The 24,120-nt window shown below is 45.4% G+C and overlaps 1 protein-coding gene across 1 annotated transcript in view; it reads right to left on the bottom strand.

The window, feature by feature from the left end:
- Nucleotides 1-13,948, bottom strand: part of HNRNPM (heterogeneous nuclear ribonucleoprotein M) — a 169,358-nt gene extending 155,410 nt beyond the window's left edge. Inside the window, exons 1-2 of the mRNA XM_083179038.1 lie at nucleotides 13,699-13,948; nucleotides 9,517-9,683 (exon numbers count right to left, since the gene is read on the bottom strand). Of these exons, the coding sequence (XP_083035164.1) occupies nucleotides 9,517-9,683; nucleotides 13,699-13,826 (295 nt within the window). The 5' untranslated portion in view covers nucleotides 13,827-13,948. The remainder of the gene's footprint in view (nucleotides 1-9,516; nucleotides 9,684-13,698) is intronic.
- Nucleotides 13,949-24,120: the final 10,172 nt, after the last annotated feature.

Below are 24,120 nucleotides of genomic sequence, written 5' to 3'. Positions count from 1 at the left end.
AAACCCAGTCGACTACTTGCACAGGCCCTTAGAGCACAGAGAGCTGCCTCCTTTATCAGTAAGATAAAGAAAGACGCAGATACTTTCTGCTTTAAGACCCCAGAGATAGCTTTGTGTTTCCGAAACTACTATTCCTCCTTATATAATCTCCATGAAGCACCCACCCCAGCAGACCGGATACATAAAACGCTGCAGGCAAAAGAATACTTAGCCAAGGCTGCCTTCCCCACCCTATCTCCCTCTGATAGAAACTTATTAGAGAAACCATTTTCTCAGGCAGAGCCAGTGTTGCAAGTAAGGGGGTACGGCGTGGTACGGAGTACCTGTAAGAAATATGTTGCAGGTACGCAGTACCACTTGCCCCCTGACCCACTGTCAATTCTATTTTTATTTTAAGTCTAAATATAATGCATCCACAGCCTGCACACCCAGCGTTATGCAGCTACCAGCTACTGTTGGCATCAGCAGCACCGACAGCATGAAGAGCAGGCTCCACAATTGTAAGCACAAGTTGCTCGGCTCCCCCCCAAGCAAGAGCCAACCCACCCCCAGTCATTCCATGTTTCTCATTCCCTGTCTCCTGATGCCACACCACTATTGTCATTTAGACACATGGCCACGCCCATTTTGGTGGAGGTTATCAGTACCACCAAGAAAAAAATTCTACTTGCACCACTGGGCAGAGCTGGAGTCAGCCATATCCTCCATGCCCCTAGGCAAAAGCCCTGGCCCAGATGGGTTCACAGCAATCTATTACAAAACATTTAAAGATATACTTGCACCTAAACTGCTACATGCCTTCAACACCATATCGGCTGAGGCACACTTTTCTAAACAATCCCTAGAAGCACACATAACAGTGATTCCGAAGCCAGGGAAGGACCCCTCCATGTGCTCCAGCTACAGACCCATATCACTCCTGAACGTTGACATCAAGCTTTTCGCAAAACTGATGGCAAACAGACTAAATAAATTTCTCCCCGCTCTGATCCACAACGATCAGGTGGGATTTGTTCCTGGCCGTGAGGCAAAGGACAACACCACCAAAATCCTTAATCTGATTCACCTTGCCTCTCACCACAAAATTCCCACTATCCTAGTCTCCACAGATGCCGAGAAGGCATTTGACAGGGTGTGTTGGGGCTTCATGCAGACTGTGCTGGAGCACATCAGACTGGGCACACTATCCCTCCATAGAATCCTGGCCCTTTACCATATGCCCACAGCTAGAGTGAGGACGAATGGCTTTCTATCTGACCCCTTCCCTATTAGCAACGGAACGAGACAAGGTTGCCCCCTCTCGCCCCTGATTTTTATACTATGCATGGAAGCGCTGGCCAGGACAATAAGAGCCAACGCTAGCATTTCAGGTATACAAGCGGGAGAGGAAGACTACAAATTAGCTCTCTTCGCTGACGACCTGTTGGCAATAATTACGCAACCAGCAGCTTCACTCCCCCACTTCATACAAGAACTAGAGCGTTTTGGCTCCCTCTCCGATTTTAAAGTAAACATGTCCAAATCTAGCATCCTTAACGTTTCCATACCCCCCAATTCGGTCCCTCAGCTCAAGAACTCTTTTCCATTCTCATGGCAACCATCCCATATCACATACTTAGGCATAAACCTACCTAGAGATTTAACCCGGCTGTACGCCTTAAACTACCAACCTCTCCTTGCAACGCTCCGAGCAGATTATAGTAGGTGGTATAACAAACAATTATCCTGGTTAGGGAGAATAAATGTCACTAAAATGAATTCTCTGCCCAAACTACTCTACATACTCCAAGCCCTTCCAATCTATGTCCCAGACACATGGTTCAAAACCATTAGAACCCTGACCCAACAATTTATTTGGCAGCGGAAAAAACCCAGGGTAAAGCGCGAGGTTCTGACCAGAAGCACAGAAAGGGGGGGGTTCCGCCTTCCAGACATTAAGACCTACTATAGCGCTATCCATCTAAATAGAATACTAGACTGGACCAGAAACCGCAGAAACAAGCAATGGGTGGAGCTGGAGGGGGTGTGTATGGGCCTTTATCCGGAAATTTTCCCATGGCTACCCGTAATCCCCACCATGCCTGCTTCGCACCCAACAATCACCTCCACATTAAAAACATGGAAATCGCTGCGACAAAACCCACACATTTCTTCCGAATTCGGTCCACTAACCTCCTTTTTAAATAACCCAGAGTTCCTCCCTGGTTTGATAATCTCGGACTTCTCAAAATGGGCCCTAGAAGGACTTTTCAGGGTAGGCCAGATGATGCTAGGCACCAGTATCCGTTCCTTTTCTGATATACAAAGAAAATGGGAAGTTCCGTCGAGGGACTTCTGGAAGTTCCTACAAGTTAGACATTTCATACAATCAGGCTCCAGATCCCGCCCATCATCCCGCGAACTGACAGGGTTTGAAAGATTATGTATATCCACTTCAGAACCAACCCATACTATCTCGCTGCTATATAAACTCCTCCAAAACTTGGACAATGACATCCCTACAACGTTTACGCGAGCATGGGAAAGAGACCTCAACATAAATATATCAGATAAGGAATGGGAATCCATTTTCATTAAGGCCCACACTAGCTCGATATGCATCCAAACCAGGGAAACCCAATACAAACTGATTATGAGATGGTATAGACATCCCTCTATCTTACATCGTATGAACCCCAGCATATCTCCAATATGTTGGCGATGTAAGAAGCATACAGGCTCTCTTACACATCTGGTGGGAATGCCCGTTAATCACCCCTTACTGGACAGACGTTATCAAGACCTCAAAAAAAATTCTCCACACTCCAGTCCCAGACGACCCCGCCTTCTGGCTACTAAATCTTTCCCCCATACCACTCTCCACTTATAAAACTTCTCTATCCAAACACCTGGGCAATGCGGCAAGAGTTTGCATCCCTACCCTATGGAAGTCGACAATCCCACCCACACGCAAAACTTGGTTTACCAAAATCGACCACTTCATGTCAATGGAGGACATCATGCTGTCATCAGTGGATAAACACACAGATTTCACGGCAACATGGCTCCCCTGGATGGAGTATAAGACTTCACAAGAGTACAGAGCCCTTTACTCAGATTGAACAAACAGCAAGTGAGCACCCCACATGCGAGAAAGGTCAACCCCTCCCAATCCCCCCCCCCCTCTCTCACTTCCCCTCTTCTCCTCCCTCCCCATTTGCACCTTGATGTAATAATGTTTGAAGATACTAATACATGCTAATGTGATTTGGTTTAAGTGAAAATTTGTATATCTCGCTACGTCGAGATCAGTCAAATGATCACAAGCTCTGTTTGATGTTTTTCTGTATGTGTTCACCCCTTTTGAAAATCAATAAAAAAAGATTACACAAGTAGTATATCTGTGACTTTATTGTAAGTATTGATCTTTAACTGGATGTTGAAAACTGCAGGCTACAGGAAAATGGATAACGGTAATCTGTCGTTAAGTCCGTTGGGTTTGGTGGTGTTCAGGCGATTGATCCACCTGGATTCCAACTTCAGCAGTTGGAGGTCGCATTTTTCTCCGCGGATGGAGAGTGGCACATGGTCCACTAAATTCAGATAACTTGTGCTTATGGTCACCAAAGTGCTTGGCCACTGGGTTGCTCCTGGTTTTTGTTGTTCTTCTTCGCTTGTAAACAACAACCAGGAAAAACCAGTGGCCAAGTACTTTGGTGACCATAAGCACATGCAAGTGCCACTCTCATCCGCGGGGGAAACCGCGACCTCCAACTGCTGAAGTTGGAATCCAGGTGGATCCATCGCCTGAACACCACCAAACCTAATGGACTTAACGACGTTATCCATTTTCCTGTAGCCTGCAGTTTTCAACATCCAGTTAAAGATCAATACTTACAATAAAGGCCCAGTTATACTACTTATATTCATGCAGGACGCTGCGAGGTTCACGGTGTCCCCCCAGGCAATGTCCTACATTGGCCCCCTAATAGTTGGCTATTCATGCAGCAAGATAAATTTAAATCATGGTTCCTTCCCCAAACCTACTACTGGAATGACTTTTTAATCATTTCCATAATATTTCTATCTTAACTATTTAATCACCCATGCTTATCACCTAGTTTAGACACATTCCTTCAACCCTGCGGGTCATGTCCCTTTTAACACAGCTGCCGCTTCTGCCATAGTGACATATCAGTGAGCACACACTGTTTGATCAAACACTAGGTTCATAAGCATGATTTTTAGATTGTTCCATTGTATACCATGTTGTACTCATATGCACGTTTTAAAATGTTAACGTTTCTCTATGCTTTTTTCCCCTTCAGAGCCACCCGCGTCACACCGATAAGCCCATTCAGTTTTCACCCGGAAGGTTTCCTTGACAACCCCCAGCGTGCGGGTCACCAGCGTGTCAGCGACTGACAGCTTCTGCTCTCTTCCCCTTCCCACTTCCGCATTGTGGCGTCCCGGATGGCGCGGACGGACAGGGGCTGGCTAAGAGGAGTGTCTTCCTGCACCTATTTAGGTAAGATGTTTTGTATTGCACTTTGTTTACCTTTGAGCACCTTGACAAAGGGGTCACCGCACCCCGAAACACAATAAGTGAGGGTAGGTAAAAAAAATTGGATGGGGATAGGAATATCCCCAAGGTCCCAAAAAAAAATGGGGAAATAATTAGGGGAACAAAACGACACAGTATAAACAACTACTACATTTCCCCCGAGGAAGTCCTTTTGTGACGAAACATGTCGGGCAGCTTCTGAATTCCTTATTCACTACACGAAGCCATTCTTTTTATTCATATCGCATATTTTACCTATAAACCTATTTAATCTCCACTATACCTCATATTTTAGCTACAATATTGTATTTTTGACACATGTAGTAGTTGTTTATATATGTAAAAATGTATTATTTCCATTTTTTTAATAACAGAAATTATTCTTAGTTTTTTTTACTATTTTTACTATAGTCGGCGGGTTCTAAACAATATTTTACTATACCTATTTTCTATAGAGACCACCGTCTTTACAGGACATGTGCAGACACCCCACACACACAGGGGGAGTAATTTGTCAAGAGTATAAAATAAACCCCGATCTCTCCTGTCTCACTATATACCTGGCGCTGACTTCCCTTTTCTGTGTGTGTGTGTGTGTCCCATAGTTTTGACACAAAGTATTAGGTCCCAGTGGCTGGTGCGAATTAACCTTGTAAGTGCAACTTTATCCGGACTGTGTCCACTGTTAATACGCCAATAGAGGTCTTTTCCTGTGTATAATCTGAAGTCTCTTATGCGTTTCCCCATCTGCTTTACGCTGTCAGCGGCTTCCTCAGAGAGATAGAGTAATAGTGATAGTGTTTTTACTCTCTCGGAGGAAGCCACTGACAGCGTAAAGCAGCAGGGGAAACACGGTCAGAAACTGCTTGTTATCTTAACTTTGAAAATTGAAATAAAGAGATATAAAAAAAAAGAAACTGCTTGTTACTGAGTGTTGCGGTCACCACCAGGCTCTTACTATGTGGCAAATGGGACCATGTTACTGCTCTTGTTTCCACCCTTGGCACGTATGTCATGCCATGTATAAGCTGACAAGCCTTCAGATTGGCATTAGCTGTTTCCCCCTGGTCATAAACCAGGCTCCCCATTGATAGCTGACAGAGGGTCGAACTTGGAGACGCTGGGCTCAAACGAGGACAGACTAATGCTGTGTACACACGGTCCGATTTCCTTTCCGATGTTGACGATATAGTCAACATCGGATCGGCATCGGATGCAGATCGCAAGGGTTTTAACCCTTGCGATCCCGATGCGCGTTCACGTATCGGAAGCCAGAAAGTCTTGGCTGCCTTGTCTATATAGTGCAGATCTGCACTATATAGTCAAGATAGGATGCAAATCGGATGTGCCTTAAGATCCTATCCACGATCCTATCTGATCAGATCGTGGATAGGATCTTAATGCACATCTAACGTGTGTACACACCATGAGAATGGGACTATTTGTGCTGAATTCCTGTTTGTTGAAAGTTGCCTTGAAGACAAAATGTTTATTTGCTTTTAAAAAATAGTCTTTAAAAAAAAAATAACAAAAAACACACTTCTCTGCAAGCATTGATCAGTGCATACAAAGGGCAGTATTCAATGAGGCTGATTCGCCATGTTTTATGGCGATTTTGTGCTATTTTCGTGCTGTACAGCGATTTTTTGACTAAAACGGTGAATCACCCTATTCAATGGCCAGATGGCGAATAGATTTCAAGGTTTTTATCGCCATGATTCACCGAGTAGCAATCGCTATCTTTTTATGGTGAAGTGGAATGTGAACTTTTAAAATAAAGTGTTTTGTTTTTTACATTTGGTGTCAAAAAATCAGGAATTTTATTCTGAGGAGGGGCATGCTATTTTTATTCATGTGCTGTAATTTTTTACACAGCAGCCAGCAGGGGGCCGGGAGCCGAGCCGCTCATTAGATATTCATTGCACCCGACCGATCATTACATATGCACGATCGGGTGTAGTGAATACCAGGTCCCCTGTTGGCTATCCCGGGGGGTAGCCTGTGCTGCCTGGTTCCCGGGGAGCCCACCTCCCCCCCACAAACGTTCTGGGGCAGTCAGGGAGACTTCCATCTCCCTGCCTGCCGCCGTCCTCAGGCTCCCTGCGGCATCGCCACAGGAGTTAAAATTCGCCGGTCAGGGGCAGTGAGCCCCTGACTCGTTGAATACTGGAGCCGGCGAGGCTCCGGAATGCGGCGGGCAGTGGCGAATCCTAAACAGGATTCGCTGCACATCGTCAAAATTCTCATTGAATACTGCCCAAAATGTTTACAGCAACTTCCATACTTCAAAAATGTCATGGAAGTTAGATGGTGGAGATGTGATCCCACCTAGACTAAATGCATTGGGTACTTTGGTTATGTGCAATTCATATAAGCTTTCATTTTAAAATAAAAATGGACAGGCCCTTATGTCCCTGTGTTCTATGTTTTAACTGTATTACACTACGTTTGATTTTAGGTCTCATTAATTGATGCATATTAAAAACTGAAATTCCATATGGGTAGAGACTTAATAAAGAACAAAGATTTGAGATAAGTCAATTTTCCATTTCCCGTGTGAGCGCATATCGGCAGCCATATAGAGAGGGCAGGCAAGACTATATAGTGCAGATCTGCACTATATAGTCTAAATTGTGCCCCTCTAGCATGCAGTGAGATGCAAGTCCCAATGCGATTTGATCGCATCAGGACTCGCATCAGCAACTGCCGTGTGTACACACCATAACTGTAGACACCGCAGCTGTTTTCTGTAATGATTAAATAAAAATAAATACATATGCACACACAAAACTGTTATACTGTAACTAAGCTGTTTTTATGAGAGTGGCACAAATGACAGCCTACATTTCATCAACCCAGAACATGGTCCTTTGGGTGTTCAACTAAACTTATTCCTATTTATTTGCATTATTTAATAGAAAAAGTTTTGTGTTCTACACTGAAGCTCTAGAAGCATTTTCCAAAATGGGACGCTGCAGCAAGGTTGCAACTGGCAAATGGCTTTGTAGCTAGGTTGCATAGCTAGAGGACTACCTATAATAGAGATCACCGCAAAATCTTGCAGTCGCATCACAGGGAGGTTTACCGGCACACAAAATAAATGCTACAGCAATGGCATTTCTGGACCAAAAACATTTAGTTCAAATATATATTTTTCAACGCATTATAGCAAAATAAGAAAAAACAAAACAGATTTTCTCAGCACAGGAAAGAAACCATGTAGCTACATAGAACTCACATAATTTCAACACAGAACTTGAAATACAACTTGCAAACCTTACAACTTCATCACCGCTTGCTAGAACACCTCCTTTATTGTCAACAAGTAAAAAAAAAAAAATTTGGCAAGTAGAATTAGAAGGTTGGGAAATCATAAAATGACTTCAAACATCAATCGCAACCTGTACGCAAATATGATTAGAAAAAAAAAAAAAAAACAACAGGCGCACGAGGGATGCCACTTCAAGGGGCTGGACATTGTTGGGAGGTATGTATACTAAGTAAGCCCGCTCAAAGCGAAAGCTAGTCTGCTACCTTCGGCATTTATGCATGTGTGAAAAAGATAGTAGTAGTTGATAGTAGCTGCACTCTCTGCCAGCAGATGGCAGTGTTTCGGATACTCAAGGACACCAGAGAGAGATATAGGGGTTAAAGTGAGGGGGGAATGGGGTGTAATATTGAGGTGGAACATTTTAATCTCAACATTGGGGTTTTCAGAGGGCACTAATAGTAAATGTAAATAACATATGATAAATAATTAAGTTATAATCCAATAACTGATCAGAGAAAGTCCAGAATTATTAAAGTCCAAAAGAGATTGAGTCACTCACTAGGACTTGCAGCAAGACAAGTCACTTAAATCAGACAGCATGGCAAAACATAATCTACGTTTCGGTCCCTGTCTGGGACCTGTCAAGATATACTTTATATATTTTTTAAATAACTAGTGGTGTCAGCTTAGTATAGTAATTATTGCACCATATAAAATATAGCTGCTTTTGTGCCATTTGTCAGGTATGTCTGGGAAACCAGACTCCTGGTAAGCGATGAAGTGACAGAGCACAGTTGGCACCCCAGATGAAGTCAGTGGCAGGAGACACAGGGGTAGATTTATGAAGTGTCGATCAGGGGAATATGTGCAATCCCCATGCATTATAGCAGGGGATAGCGCGTCCCCTGATCTATAACACTTGCTGTGCGGGTGTCTAACGTTCGGCAGGGCAGAAGACATAGCGCAGGAATATTTTTTTTATACTGTGCGCCTGCCTCCTACCCAATGTATGATTGGTCAGCATCGCTGACCGTTCCGCCCGCTGCAGCTATTGACTTCGACAGCTGCAGGTGGCAAAGCCCTATGCCCACAGCAGGGACAGCGCTGTCCCTGCTGCTGGCTCTGAGCTGCGCTGGGGATCTCACGTGAGTAGCGAGATCCTGCGCATGCCCAGTCCGGCTGGCCAGGGGGGAAAGGAGACAGCGCGTCAGTGTTAACTGATGCGCTGTTAGCTGGAGGGGACATTGCCAGAGGGGGGAGTTAGCGCTCCCCCGCTTTGGCAGGCAAGATGTTAGTACATCTTGTCAGTGTCCCCTCCTGCTTCGCTCGCTAATGAGGCAAAGCAGGAAGTGTTATAGCGGCACGTTAAGCGCCGCTATAATAAATCTACCCTACAGACTGCAGCTGGCCACCAAGGAGGGGCAAGTTTATATGTATTCTGTTGTCTACGCAATGTTTTACAGTTTGCTTGTTGCTATGAACATGATATAGGGCATGCACACCTTAATAAAAATGCCAGATGAGCATTGCAAACGAAATTTTCATTTTCTTCTTACAAGTTCCTGCTGTATCTTACAATATATGCTTTGAAATCAGTCCAAGGATTGCCCGTTATTTTTCCACATATCCGACTGTTGCTACCGAGGGCACCTGGGTCATCATACAAGGGACATGAAATATAAAATTACTCGATTCCAGTTACCTTTCTCTTTAATTAAGTCTTTAAGTGCCTGCCACTTCACATCAAATGAAATGTTCGATATGAAAGCTCGGAAGCGTCGTTGAGTGTGATAAGGCTCAAACCGGTTTACAGTTTTCTTTATTCCTTTTTCCTTTTGCTTGTCATTCTGATTAGGATGCTCTGTGGCTCTGCAAAATTAGAGTAAAAAAAAAAAAAAAAAAGGGTTATCCATTATTAGTATTCCACCTAGGATCACGGTAGGGCAGACAGAGGAGTACAGAGGCAACATGAGTGAAAAGCAATTTGTACAGAAAAACCCCACTGATGTCAACAATGTGGGTGGAATGGCCCCTGCCATCATTATTATGGGTCAGGGCAGTCCCAAGTTCTCTGCTTAATGTGAATAGATGCCATGAGCATTGCATCCATTCACACAGTTGCGGTACAAGCACAGGCAGGCTGTTTTAGCAAGACACATTTTACCATTTAAAAGCCAGGCAGGGTACGGCACCCCACTAAAACAGCCTAGTGTAAACACTAAGTATGATGACATCTACGTTGATTCATAGAATAATTAAATCACAAGAGTTTCTATGCCTATAAAAAGCCTTTGTACTTGTCACAACACTCTAGGGCAGGGGTGGCCAACCGGTCAGAGGTAAAGAGCCGAAAAATATCGGTAGTCAAGCTAAAAAGCAGACATCATGCGTGCGCCGAAGGTGCATGCGCCAAAAAAAGGGGCGTCGTTTATTTTGACCCCTTGGGTGGGTGTGATACAAATATGCCTCCAATAGTGCAGTGCCATATGTACATATGCCCCCAATAGTGCCAGATACACATATGCCCCCCACGGTGCCAGGTATGCCCCTATGGTGCCAGAAAGCTGGTATGCCCCCACAGTGCCACAAACTGCTATGCCCCCACAGTGCAAATTTCCCAACAGCAGCACTCACTGTTGTTGCTGCTGCTGCCGGGCGGGGAGAAGACAGTCTGGTGTCCCCCTGCAGTCCTCCTGTCATGTCACTGATGGGAGGAGAGCACAGCACACCGCGCGTCTCCTTCCCCCTCACTTCCCTGTGACTGGGCCGCCCACCAATCAAAGCTCGCTGGCCGGCTCCTGATTGGCTGCTGGCCCGCGAGCTCTGATTGGCGGACGGCCCAGTCACGAGAATGCACAGTAAGGGGTAGGAGAGATGCGCGATGCGTGCTCTCCTCTCCTCATAAGGAGAAGGGTTTCAGGGAACCGGCAGCAGGGGGGACTGGGACGGACGGTGGGCGGCAGTGGGAGCAGGAGCCGCACTTCACAAGGGGGAGAGCCGCATGAGGCTCAAGAGCCACAGGTTGGCCACCACTGCTCTAGGGCATGGGTCCTCAAACAGCGGCCCTCCAGATGTTGTGAAACTACAAATCTCAGCATGCCTTGACACAGTTTTGCTATAAGGGAGTGTTAAAACTGTGACAAGGCATGCTGGGATTTGTAGCTGGAGGGCCGCAGTTTGAGGACCTATGCGGGGGTATTCTAAATCTTAAACAGTTTTTCATAAAGAAGACCAAAGTGAAGATACATAAAATTTTTAGGAATTTTTGATTGTAGTTCTTTTTTTTTTTTTTTTAAACCAAGTTGATGTAGTGTGTCCTCATTTTCATTTTGGTTACCATCACAAATTGTTAATTTCATTGTTCTTGGACCGCATCATTAAACACTCCATCTGCTGTGGAACTACACATCCCTGTAGGCCTTGCCAGTTTCATATGACCTAATAACACTTTTGCAGTTAAATACCTATGTTCTAGATATAAATTGTGGCTGTATAAGCCACTGAAAACCCAAACTTAAGCTGCATATACATAAGACAACTTTGTAAACTATGTGGACAATGACAACGGGTTCTGCGTGACAAATCACTTACATCATCCAGTGTGTATGATCTATCAAGATGCGCATTTCCACTGGTCATTTGTGCTAAACTTTTGAACATGTAGGAAGATATGTATGGTAACAGCATACTCCAGGAAGTGGACACTGTCTATATCTTGTGTTCATTCTAGCACCTGCTATCTTTGAAAACCCATGCAGTTCCTGTTCCCTGCCTGGGGTGTTGCTGTCTGCTGTGGTGTGTCTAGCACAGGTCTGGTTTGCATATCAGTGCTGATATACAAACCACACTGTGCTAGAAGCAACACAGCAGACAGCGACACCTCAGGCAGGGAAGAGGAACTGCATGGGTTTTCAAAAATAGCGGGTGATAGAATGAACACTATCAAAAAAGAGGGACATGAGACAATAGTAGATGAGGAGCAATACACAATTTTCCAAACAAACATCAATAAACTTAAAATTAAGAGATATTGTCAATATATTTCACAAGTTTGCACAAAACATTTCTACTTGCATATAAAGCTATTAACCATACTGCACCAGCATATATCTCTGCACTTACCACAAAATATCTCCCATCTCGACCACTACGCTCTACACAAGATCTGCGTCTCTTCTGCACGGATCACTATTACAGGACTTTCATCGGGCTGCTCCCATCCTATGGAATGCCCTTTCACGCACATTAAGACTCTCCACCACTCTCCAAACTTTCAAGCGTTCCCTGAAAACTCACCTCTTCAGGCAAGCCTATCATATTTAAGTTCTACATGCATAACCCTCAGGGGCACTTCTGTATTATATAGCTTCCCTTCTGGACTTGTAACTTGGTGGGACTGCTATGCTATTACTGGTGCCTGTCCTTGTGTTTCCCCCCTATATCCCTATAGATTGTAAGCTTGCAGCAGGCCCTCCTACCTCCAAGTCTGTCTGTTGTTACCCAGTTGTCTTATCACTGTCTACTATTGTAAAGTACAATGGAATCTGCTGCGCTATATAGGAAACTGTAAATAAAATAAATGAATGCATTATATAATTTTTTTTATGAGTTCAAGGGAAATGGTTAACATTTCACAATTTACAAAGTTGTTTAAGGTGTATGCACCATTACAAAACCAAGGTGAACCTTTTCTGGATGGCAATATACAAATAATGCCAATTAATGTGTAAAATATCTGTTTAAATATGGAGATTTCACTTAGGTTCGCCAAAGTTACTATTATGACCATCAGATTCCTCCCATATGCACACTGGAGCAAAAGCAATTGTTCTAACCCACAGTTAATATTCTGTGGCACAATTCAATTGTTACTCCATTTAGATGCCCGGCAGGCCCAGGTATAACTTCCTGTAGCCTCTTGATGTGTGAGAAGAAATGTACACCAAAAGCCTGTACTTTTAGCATATAAATAGTAGCTCGGATGCGCAATGCAACATTTTAGACAGTTAAAGCCATTTTACATGGCTATACCCTGTCTATTTGGACACGACATGTACAGTATGCATGGGCAAAAAATATATATATTTTTTTAATTTAAATGTAATCATGGAAATTGTTTGACCATCTATACTTTCCTGTTTAGACAGGAAAAGGTTACCCAAGCAGGTAAAGGGTGTGCGTACATGTTCACACTGCTTCTCAACACGCAATTTTGCACAATTCTTAGGAATCCGATAAAATCGGGCAAAAATCAAGTGTATGAGCACCTCAACTCACCCCACAAGTGTCTCAACCAAAAACCCCTGCCATCCGACTCCCCGCATACTTATTGATGGGGAAGCCAGGTGTCAGTATCCTGACCGTTTTGGAGATTATTATTATTATTATAATATTTTTATTTATAAGGAGATCCGGCACCAGTGATTCTCAAAGCAGTCAGGATACTGAACGCTAGCATTCTGACATCCAGGATGCAGACTACATCCCAATCCACAGCTACACCAACACCTGAAAGGACTATAAAGTCCTGCAAGAAGCAGAGATAAAGAGGATTTACGTTTACAGAAGTGCACAGCTGAAGCCATGCCACTGTGCAAACCGGGCATAAAACAAAGCAGCACAACTTACTCATTTAGTAGATAGTGCTCTAAAAAAAGTTTGTCACCCACTGTTATAGTTTCGGGGGGGGGGGGGGGGGGGGACTGGCGGGATACCCCCCTGCTGCCACATTGGTTCGTCTCCCTTTATGAGTTTTCCCCTTTTCGTCTAAAGGTACTAAGCACAATTACAGGAAGGACCCGGCTATGAGTTTGCCGGCCATCGGATATCAGCGGCTGCAGTGGCCAAAAAAATCATACTGCATGCTGCCAGCTTCCGCACTCACCCCGAAACTTGCGTCTCCTTAATACTTTCCGCATCCCCGTTGCTTGGGACAGCAGTCGCTTCCTCACTTTTGATCTTCGCTGGTAAATTCCGGTGGATCTTAACCTTAATTAACGCGCTGGACGCCATCTTCACAACAACCGGGAGGTTTATATAAAATGGAACCAACCAGCAGCTAACAAGTAATACTGAGCTGCGTGCGAGGGCATCTAGGAAAGTGCGTCATCTACGCGCGCCGCGCCATTTCCGTATCTTCCAATGGCAGAGGACCTTCTCTTACGTCACCGTCATGTTAACGTCCCCATCTGATATTTTGCCGGTGGGAATGGTAGTGCTTAATTATAACAGTTCGTTACGCTTTCGCGACGCTTACCATGTGGTGGGAGATGGAGAGTTGCTGACAGGAAGGCTGTCTTTGGGGACCGTTTATCATTTAATATTTGCGGCTAAATCCCCGAAAGTTAGCCGCAAATATTAAGTATCAGGACTGTAAGTACCTGATTAGGAGTGACCAGAGCTGAAATCACCGATCCTTAACAGGGACGGGCTGTAGTGTTGCCGAGTTTGTCCTTATGGGTTTTTAGCTCAATAGTTATGTGTCATTGAGGCAGATGTATGATGTGTCGATATGGGGGAGAAGGGTATCAGCGCACGTTATGTGTACTGATACCGCTTCTCCCCCATGTATGAAGCGGCCGGGATGCGGTAATGGACAGGGGCGCTATGCTCCCCTGTCCATATCGGCGCTGCTATCAAAATGATAGCAGGTCGAATGTATGAACGGTCAGCATCGCTGACCGTTCCGCACGAAGCCGGGTTTGTCTTCACCAGCATCAGGCTGGCGAAGCCCTATCTAAACAGCAGGGACAGCGCTGTCCCTGCTGTTAGGTCTGGGCTGTGCTGGGGATCTCGCGTGAACAGCGAGATCCCGCGCATGCCCAGTGCGGCCGGCCAGGAGATAGCGCATCAGTATTAACTGATGCGCTATCTCCAGAAAGGAACATCGCCGAAGGGGGGAGTTAACGCTCCCCCGCTTCGGCAGACAAGATGTTAATACATCTTGTCGATGTCCCTTCCTGCTTCGCCTCAATATTGAGGCGAAGCAAGAAGTATCATAGCGGCGCGATAAGCGCTGCTATGATACATCTGCCCCATTGACAGCAGCACACCACAGAATGCAGCACAACACTGTAGTGTCATAATCTCTCCCATTGGGTGGGATTCTCTAAACTCCGGCTGCACATTGCCGGCACTCACAGTGTTAATAATGGCATATGCAGTAACATATACGATTATTAACGCAAAAGCGCTGGCCGGCGATGTGCAGCGGGTTCCCCCCTCCCTCATGCACCCTTACCCGGCTGTGAGGGCTCCGTTTCCTCCTCCCTGCACCCGGAAGCTGTGCAGTGAGGAGGAGGTCACTGGTCCAGGCAGCACAGCAGGAGGATACCCGGACACAGGTGAGGGGAGCGCGCGGGGCGGCGGCAAAGGGAAGCCCATAGGCTTCCATGGGGTTACGCCCCGCAGCGAAGCCCCAGCGTTGGGGCTTTGCTGCATATGAAAATGCGGTAAAAACCGCTGAAAACTGGGTTTTTACAGCATTTTTAGTTTGGTGAATCCCGCCCACAGTGCGCAGCTTGATATTGGGATATTTCTGGGTTTAGCGGATATCGCTGTATCGGTGCTTTTGGTTTCTATTGAGACATAGGTCACCATCCACTGTCGGCAGGGGCACTCAGTATGTGGCATGCCTGGTAAGTCTTACAATGTGCCTACTTACTGCACCATATAAAATACAGAGGGCACATATTATAAGGTGATAATGCCTAGTTATGGAAAATTACTTTATAAATTACTTGTATATGATGGCAAACACTGAAATAATTGCACACCAACACAAACTTGTAAAAAATGTATGACAAAGCTTTACTTTAAAAAATAGCTTGATTACAGGTATATGCAGACTAACACAAGAAAGATTAAATTGATTAGCTAATACTTAAACCAGTGGTCAGGGAACTTGGTCCTCATTACCCCACACAGAGAATGTTTTGCTGGTAACCCAGCAGGTGCACAGGTGTACTATTTACTCACAGACACATATTATTAGGTCCGCAGGTGGAGGTGGAGGTCCGCAGGTGTTTTGGCTGACAAACACCTGCTGCTTAGCGCAATGGGTAGGCCTCATACGCCGTGGCTAGTACCTTGTGCAACAAGCTAACGCCATCTGCAGCAATAATAACAGTATTTAATAAAACAGAATGTAATAAAAGCATAGATTTTTTGATGCGTTCATTTCTGTTTTAACAAGGGAGAACCCCGATGTCAGATGTCATTAGACGGGTTATAACTGCATAGATTAAACCCATGCCTATCTGCACATCTGTACATTTGCCCATATGCAACATGCAGTGACAGCTAATGGTCTGTGGCACCCACCTATACCTCACACCCGGAGATTAATGGGGTCTCTCCTCTTATAATTAGTATTATGCTGCTTTACAAGCCAACGCAAACCACAGGAGTAATACTAATATTTTACCACCACTTCTCAAACCTCAACCCCACCAAAAATATTATATAACGACATACAGAGTCATATATTTATTTGTGTGATAGAAGAATCAGAACTGGGAAGGGGAGAAGTTTTTATGAAAAAAAAGCATAAAAACTGATAAAATCGCAGATTTTTTTTTTTTTGCTGTTTTTTGGATGTTCCACGGTCCTGCTGTGCCTGTTCCAAGTCATGTAAGTGCTGTAGTGGAGCCTGGTTTTGTTCCTTGTTTATTAAGTCCTGGCAAGCTGGTGGCTGGAGACTAGGTCGCTGGTGCAATTATCTGTGTTAGTCAGTTTGGGCAAGTTGACTTCTTTCTTAATTTTTCAGTCAGGTCCTTTAGACAGTTCTCCTTTTGGCTGTACCCTTGGGGGGTCGCTGACTCTGTGTCCCCACATAACACCTGGTTGCACCAGAGCTGTAGCGGGCCTAACTCGCTATTTCAAACGTGGAGACTATAGGCGAAGCCTAGCATCCGCAGGAGTCAGTCACCTCACCTTGGGGGTCAACAGAGTTAGTTTAGGACATTGACGTGGCTGTCCTAAACAGCAGTCACGGCTGCAGGTTCACACCCGAAACCATAACACTATGCTACAGATGGGTCAGGTCCCATCTTGGCAGGGGATGGCGCTGGCGTCGCCAGCCACCATCCCCCGCCAGCGCCATGGCGATGGTGAGAAGGGGACGCGCGCGCACGAGAGGCGCGCACGTCCCCTTCCGACGGCGCTTCCATCCGTTCCCCCGGGTCCCCGCCGGCTTGCCAGCGGTAATCCGGGGTCCCCGCCGCCTGCCCGCATCCCCCCCTAACCCCCCCTAACCCTGTCCGTCTCCCTGAGGTGGAGACGGACAGGGTTTCCGTCGCGCTGGCGACGGAGACTGAGACGCGCGTGCGCGTGAGACGCGCGTGCGCGTGAGACACACGCGCGTCTCAGTGTATTCGCTGGCGCGGCTGCTGGCGGGTCGCCAGCGCGGACGTTCTGGCGACCCGCCAGCCAGGATGGGACCTGACCCATCTGTATTATTAACCTCAATAACATTCATTTCCACTCATTTCCAGTCTATTCTGAACACCTCACAATATTGTTTTTCGGGCAAAAGGTTGCACCAAGGTAGCTGGATAACTATACTAAGCCACATGTGTGTGGCACAAGCACATGGCTCATCTAGGAGTGGCACTGCAGCAGCAGACAGGATGGCAGTTTGAAAAACTAGGCCCCAATAAGACCTCTATCTGGCTTGATCGTGTTTACGATGTGCAGCCGAGGAGCAGTGGTCGTTTCGTGCAGCACTGACTTGTTCTACAAGTGTGTAACTGTTTTTATCAGTTTAATACCCAATAAGCCAGCTAAAAAAAAATAAGCTAGGCCCCAAAAAGCACATAATGGCAAAAGAGGTGCAAGATGGAATTGCCACTGGGCCCACCTACAATAAAAGAAGCAATGATAAAAAAAATAGTGCATCATTCATATAATAAATTAATAATGAAAAGCGATCCATATAATAATCTGATTGCTCAACTGTGGATTATTACCAGTCGTCTCTCAAAACATTGCCTAATGGGTGGAGGGGGGTAATTAATTACTAGGTGGCAGATGGAATAGAGTTCCCCCACCTCTCTAGGACCACTTTTACCCCTGGGTTGGAGCTGTATACCTGTTCAAAAATGGGGGGCTTCCTTCCTAATCATACATGTTTAGTTTAATACCCAATAAGACTCCTATCTGGCTTGATCGTGTTTACAATGTGCAGACGAGGAGCAGTGGGCATTTTGTGCAGCACTGAGTTGGTCTGCGAGTGTGCTGTGCTGTGTATCTGTTTTTATCAGTTTAATATTTAATAAGACCACTACCTGGCTTGATTGTGTTGTTTACCACTAGCCGAGGAGCAGTGGGCGTTTCGGCAGCATTCTGCAGGCAGTGGCAGAAACGCTCCTGTCTTCCGACGGCATCTGGTTGTGTGATGCAGGGTGAGAGTGGCATTGACGGACTCCCAGAATAATGCAGGGTGAGAGCGGCAGTGACAGACTCCCAAAATAATGCAGGGTGAGAGTGCCAGTGTCAGACTCCCAGAATAATACACCATCTCACCATCCACTCACTGGTCATCTCATGGCTCGACTACTGCAATGCTCTCCTCACCGGCCTCGCTCAATCCCAACTGGCTCCTCTCCAATCTGTCCTCAACTCTGCAGCCAGGCTTATCTTCCTTTCCCGCCGCTCTAATTCTGCCACTCCCCTTCAACAAAATCTGCACTGGTTCCCATTCCCCTACAGAATCCTCTTTCACTCACATACAGGGCCACCTCTAATTCCATTTCACCATATATCTCTAACCTCATCTCCATTCATAAACCCTCCTGCCCTCTACGGACGGCCGACGACTGTTGTCTCTCCACCCTGATCACTGCTTCCCACGCTAGAGTATAGGACTTTGCCCGTGCTGCACCCCTTCAGTGGCTCCATTAGACTCTCCCCGACCTTGCAAAGCTTCAAATGGGCACTGAAAACTCACCTCTTCATCAAAGTGTACCCTTCCACTGCATAAACTAGCTGGTTCTCCGACTCCTTGCCTGTTTACATCCTGCTATCTAGCCACCACCCACTTGCTTGCACCTCTGGTAATTTACTAGATTTTAAGCTCCTCCAAGCAGGGCCCTCTTCACTCCTGTAGTCAAAGCCCTCTTCTCTTCATATTTCACTCACAGATCTCCTATACACTCAGTGACCATCTTGTCCGCATACTCATCTCCATCATTGGCCTCAAGCCTCTTATAGTATGTTGATTGAGTCCTCACTACTTATATTCAAACTGTAATGTGTATTGAACTGTGGTGCTCTTTATGTGTACTTTATTTTTGTTATTTATTCTATGTTATGCCAAGTTTTGTCTCCCTGTACTGTTCCTTTGTATGGCACTGCAAAACACTTGTGGCGCCTTATAAATAAAATTATAATAATAATAATAATAATAATAATAATAATAAAAAAGCAGCAGTGGCAGACTCCCAGAATAATGCAGGGTGAGAGCTGCAGTGGCAGACTCCCAGAATAATGCAGGGTGAGAGCGGCAGTGGCAGACTCCTGAAATAATGCAAGGTGAGAGCGGCAGTGGCAGACTCTCAGAATAATGCAGGGTGAGAGCGGCAGTGGCAGACTCCCAGAATAATGCATGGTGAGAGCTGCAGTGCCAGACTCCCAGAATAATATAGGGAATACCATCTGCATTACAGTGTCTGTGACACAGTCATGTATCAGATCTGTAATTAAGATACAGAGCCTACATTAACGACACTGCAGAATGGCTTCCCGGAGACACCTGTAACACCCTATCTGAGCAAAGGCGACGACCAGTCGAGGAGCAGTGGGCGATTTGTGCAGCAATCAATTACTCTCATTAGTGGAATGCAAACAGTTGTATGAATTTAAAGACCAGTCCACTTATCACTGTCAAGAATGCAAACAGTTGTATGCATTGAAAAGACAAGCCCCACATACAGTATGAATGACTCTCAGCAGTAGGATTAATGAATGGTGATGCAAGATGGAATTGTCCTCCCACCCTCCCTTATGTTGCGAAAATAGGACATGCACACTTTAACAAACCAAACATTTCAGCGACAGGGCCTACAAAACTGTGGCTGAAATAATTGAAAAACAATTCATAATATCTCCCTGTATAAACTGGCTCTACAGAGACAAGATGTCATCATCACTTCCTCCTCCTCCTCTGATTCCTCGCCCCCTTCAATGTGTACTTCCTCATCCTCACAGATTATCAATTTGTCCCCACGGGACTCCACAATCACAGGTCCCGTAATAATCTCTGGAGGCAATTTCTGGTCTTCATTAATAAATTGATCATTCATTTTTATAAACATCATCTTCTCCACATTTTGTGGAAGCAACCTCCTTCGCCGCTCACTGACCAGGTTCCCCGCTACACTAAAAACTGTTTCAGAGTACACACTGGAGGGGGAACAACTCAGGTAAAATAGAGCCAGTTTGTACAGGGGCTTCCAAACTTCCTTTTTTTCCTGCCAGTACAGGTAAGGACATGTTTACTTGGATGCTGTCACCAAAGTAATCCTCCACCATTTTTCCAATGGTAACAGCATCCAATGCACTGACAGTAGACATGTCAGCAAACGTGCCAGGTCCTTTAGTCCGGACCAGATGTCCAAACTCCCTCCTGCCTGCCCTGCATCCCTGCCAGCGGGTTGTGTGGGAAATTGCAGCTGTTTCCTCACAGGCACAGGTGTGGGAGAAAATGAAGGAGGAGCTGGGGCCGTGTCATGGTCGACTTCAGATGGCAATCTCCTGACCAGCAGGTCTTTGTAGACTTGTGTCCGCCGGAAACAGAGACACAACATACACTTTAACCCGAGGATCGAGCATGGTGGCCAGAATGTATTCCTCTGACTTTAACAGACTGACCACCCTCGTAGAAAGAAATACAGATAAGGAATAAATAATTCCGCTTTTGTCAGGGCTGTTTACTCAATGTTAGCAGCTGCACAAAGGATTAGTCAGATCCCTGAAAAAAAGGGAAAAGGAAAAAACATGTGCTGCGCTCAATATGAATGAACAAATTATTGTATAATTATCTTTTAATTAATAAAAATATAATTCATACGTAGTGCATAAAAACGATATAAAAACAACACTGGGACCTGAATCATATGGAGATTAATGGAGGGTTAACCTCCTCTGGACAGTCCAACTTCCAAGAGTCCTGATGTAATCCAATTGAGCCAATGGAGGCAAAAGCAAGACTGTTGGACAAATGGGGGTATCCCTGTGAAGTGGATGGATGGTAAGTTCCAGGATAATCCTCGCCAGAGTGCAGTATGCTTGAATGTTTGCCAATAATTGCCACTGGACGTGTCCTGTTGCCACAGGTGGGTATACCAAGCCAAAGGTCCTCTGTGGTGTGTAATGACCGCTTGAAGGGGTAGCAATGCCCCAGTGGGGGGAATGGATGGTGGAAGATGTCCAGTTAATTCAGCAGGAAGGAAAGGTGTCCAAGACAGGTCCCAGTCTCATCACCAACGCATTTTACTGTCTCTTAGGGCAGCTTTATTCATGGAGCTGCTTCACTGCTATAGAGTCTGTGCATCAGATCGGCCACAGGTATACTTATTTATTTCCACGTGTTTTTCCAGTCCATAGAGCTGCTGTCATGACCTGCTTTCTCAATTTTAATGAACGTTTAACTCGGAGACAGACCTTTCTTTCTAAATGGGATCAGCCCATAGATACGAATGTTAATAAAGCTGAAGTACAGCTTAAGGATGATTTTTTTTCAACTAGAAGATGTTCTTAAGATTGAGACCAAACATTGGCTTGATGGTACAAATCTGAAGAAATATCCAAAACCTCAGTATTTAATTGTGACCAAGAATTTCAGAAAAAATGGGATTCGACCCTAGATAAATGCTCCCTGGCACTGTTGGAAATAGTTATAGACTATCGGATACAACAGATGAGATCAACTGAATTACAAATTGATGCTCTAAAGTCCAAATTAGAACCCTACAGTCAGACTAGGGAATACAAAGACAGGGATATACTCATTACTGAAAGAGTCAATCAATTTGAACAGACTCTTATTGAGAACAAATGTAAGAAATTCCGCAGAGATATGGAGGATTATGAATCAGGAGATATTAGATCCTATCGTAATAAGAAACGATTAACCAATTATTCTAGACCTATAGCCCGAAACAATACTTCCAGGAAACAATATGATAGAATTAGGGACCAACGTGTCTATGACTCAGAAACACATACCCCTAGAGTTAAATATAGTAGGAATGGGTCTCCACTAGATGGGGATATCATGATCAGAGAGACAATCACAGACAATACAAACCTGACAGATCAAAGGATCTGGGTGCCAGACCCAAGACACAACCCAACAGATCCACCCAGGGTGGTTCTGACACCAATCAGGGGGATTTTTTGGGAATAAGGAACAACAGATACCATGTATTAGAGACCGATCATTTTGAAGGGACACCAAAGAGACTCAGGTACTCAAGTGGGAGGGAGAAGGGGGGCAAGAAGATGCAATTTAGAAGTAAACATATTGATCAGTCAGATCCCTCACAAAATAGAGTCATATTTAATCTATCTAGTAAAGTACTCACTCAACATGAGTTACTATTACTTAATAAAGGTCTCAAATTTTTGCCCACGGAAATTTTTAATTCGTTTGTAGAGCTTAACCGGTTCACCCGAACACTATGTAGACAAATTTTTTTTGCTAAGAAATGTTTACAGACCACTAATGACATCAGCGCCCCCATTCTTTTAGATTCACATGATGATGAAGCACTTCACATGTTGATTGACTTATTGAACGAAAATGAAGTCTCTGATCTCACCCAAAAAGTTTTTGATATAGATAGATCACTCATGAAATGTAAATCAGATTTCTACCCCAATAGGGTCAAAGGCCCCTTCATTGAAGACTTTATAAAACCAAGTTAAGTGAATTTAAGGATCTTTGCTCTAAATCCAACAAAACTAATGGTAGAAGTAGATTGAGACATAATCTCTCCAAGGAGGAGAGGAGAATATAAGGGACACTCATGAAGGATACCACCATTGTATTGAGGGCAGCAGACAAAGGGGGGGGGGGGGTCTGGTCATCCAAGATCGGGAACAATATGTCCAGGAGGCCCTCAGACAACTAGAGGATGTCAATTTTTACAAGAAATTGTCCAGTGATCCCACCCCTAATTTCACTAATCAACAGACTCCTACTAGATAAAGCTTGCTTAGTGAACATCATTTCTAAAGAGGAGTATTTCATTAATGAACTCAGACTCCTACTAGATGAAGCATGCTTAGCGAACATCATTTCTAAAGAGGAGTATAGGTTTCTGTCAGCACCGAGGGTTCTTGTGTTCTCAGCTGTGACCGTGGTGGGCCAGTGGAGGGCGCTGGGTAGCAGGATATAGAAGGTTTGGTATGTGACCTACACAGGGAAAGCAGGGCACAGTAACTCAGTGTTGGCAACTGACCGTGAACAGTCTGGAAGCTGCGGGAGTTGTCGACGTAGGATGTTGACAGTCAGATGGGAGGCGACTGGAGGCACAGGTATAGCAACAGGATGGATTCTCAGATGAGACTGGGAAGCCTGGAGTCTTGGGAGCTTCGCTGACACAGGAGAAACTCTGGGAGCAGATTTGAGCAAGAGACTTTATATATGACATACACTGGGAACCCGAGCAGAGCGAACCAGAGGGTTGGCGGAGACCAGAAGCAGGGGCGCGGAGTCTAACTTGCCAGCGGTGTTCACCAGGGAGTCCCGCAAGGAACTATGGGCTTGGCTGCGTTTGGCAAGCAGGTCGCGGCCCCCTGTTCTGGTCCTCTGGACGCGGGCTGGGAGTGAGGACACTGGAGAAATGAGGATATGTCTTTGGAGACGGCCTGAGAGCCGGGGAAGATAGTAGACAGCCTGGGAGCTGTGGGACAGCCTGGGAGCCGGAGATGACAGTTGGCAGCCTGGGAGCTGTGGGACGGCCTGGGAGCCGGAGTTGTAGTTGACAGCCTGGGAGCTGCGAGACGGCCTGGGAGCTGGTGATGACAGTTGGCAGCCTGGGAGCTGCGGGATGGCCTGGGAGCCGGAGTTGAAGTTGGCAGCCTGGGAGCTGCGAGACGGCCTGGGAGCCGGTGATGACTGTTGGCAGCCTGGGAGCTGCAGGATGGCCTGGGAGCCGGTGGTGATGACCTGGGAGTCGTCAGTACATGATGTAGATAACCTGGAGAGAGTGACAGAACCTCTGGAGACACTTGGGAAAACAGTTGACACAGGATGTCGACAACATATGTAGGTGTGATAATGCTTGAATGCGGCAACTGG

This window comes from Crinia signifera, chromosome 1 (assembly GCF_055691185.1).
Source record: "Crinia signifera chromosome 1, ASM5569118v1, whole genome shotgun sequence".
In the NCBI taxonomy this organism is placed as follows: domain Eukaryota; kingdom Metazoa; phylum Chordata; class Amphibia; order Anura; family Myobatrachidae; genus Crinia; species Crinia signifera.
This window is presented reverse-complemented; position numbering and strand designations above follow the sequence as displayed.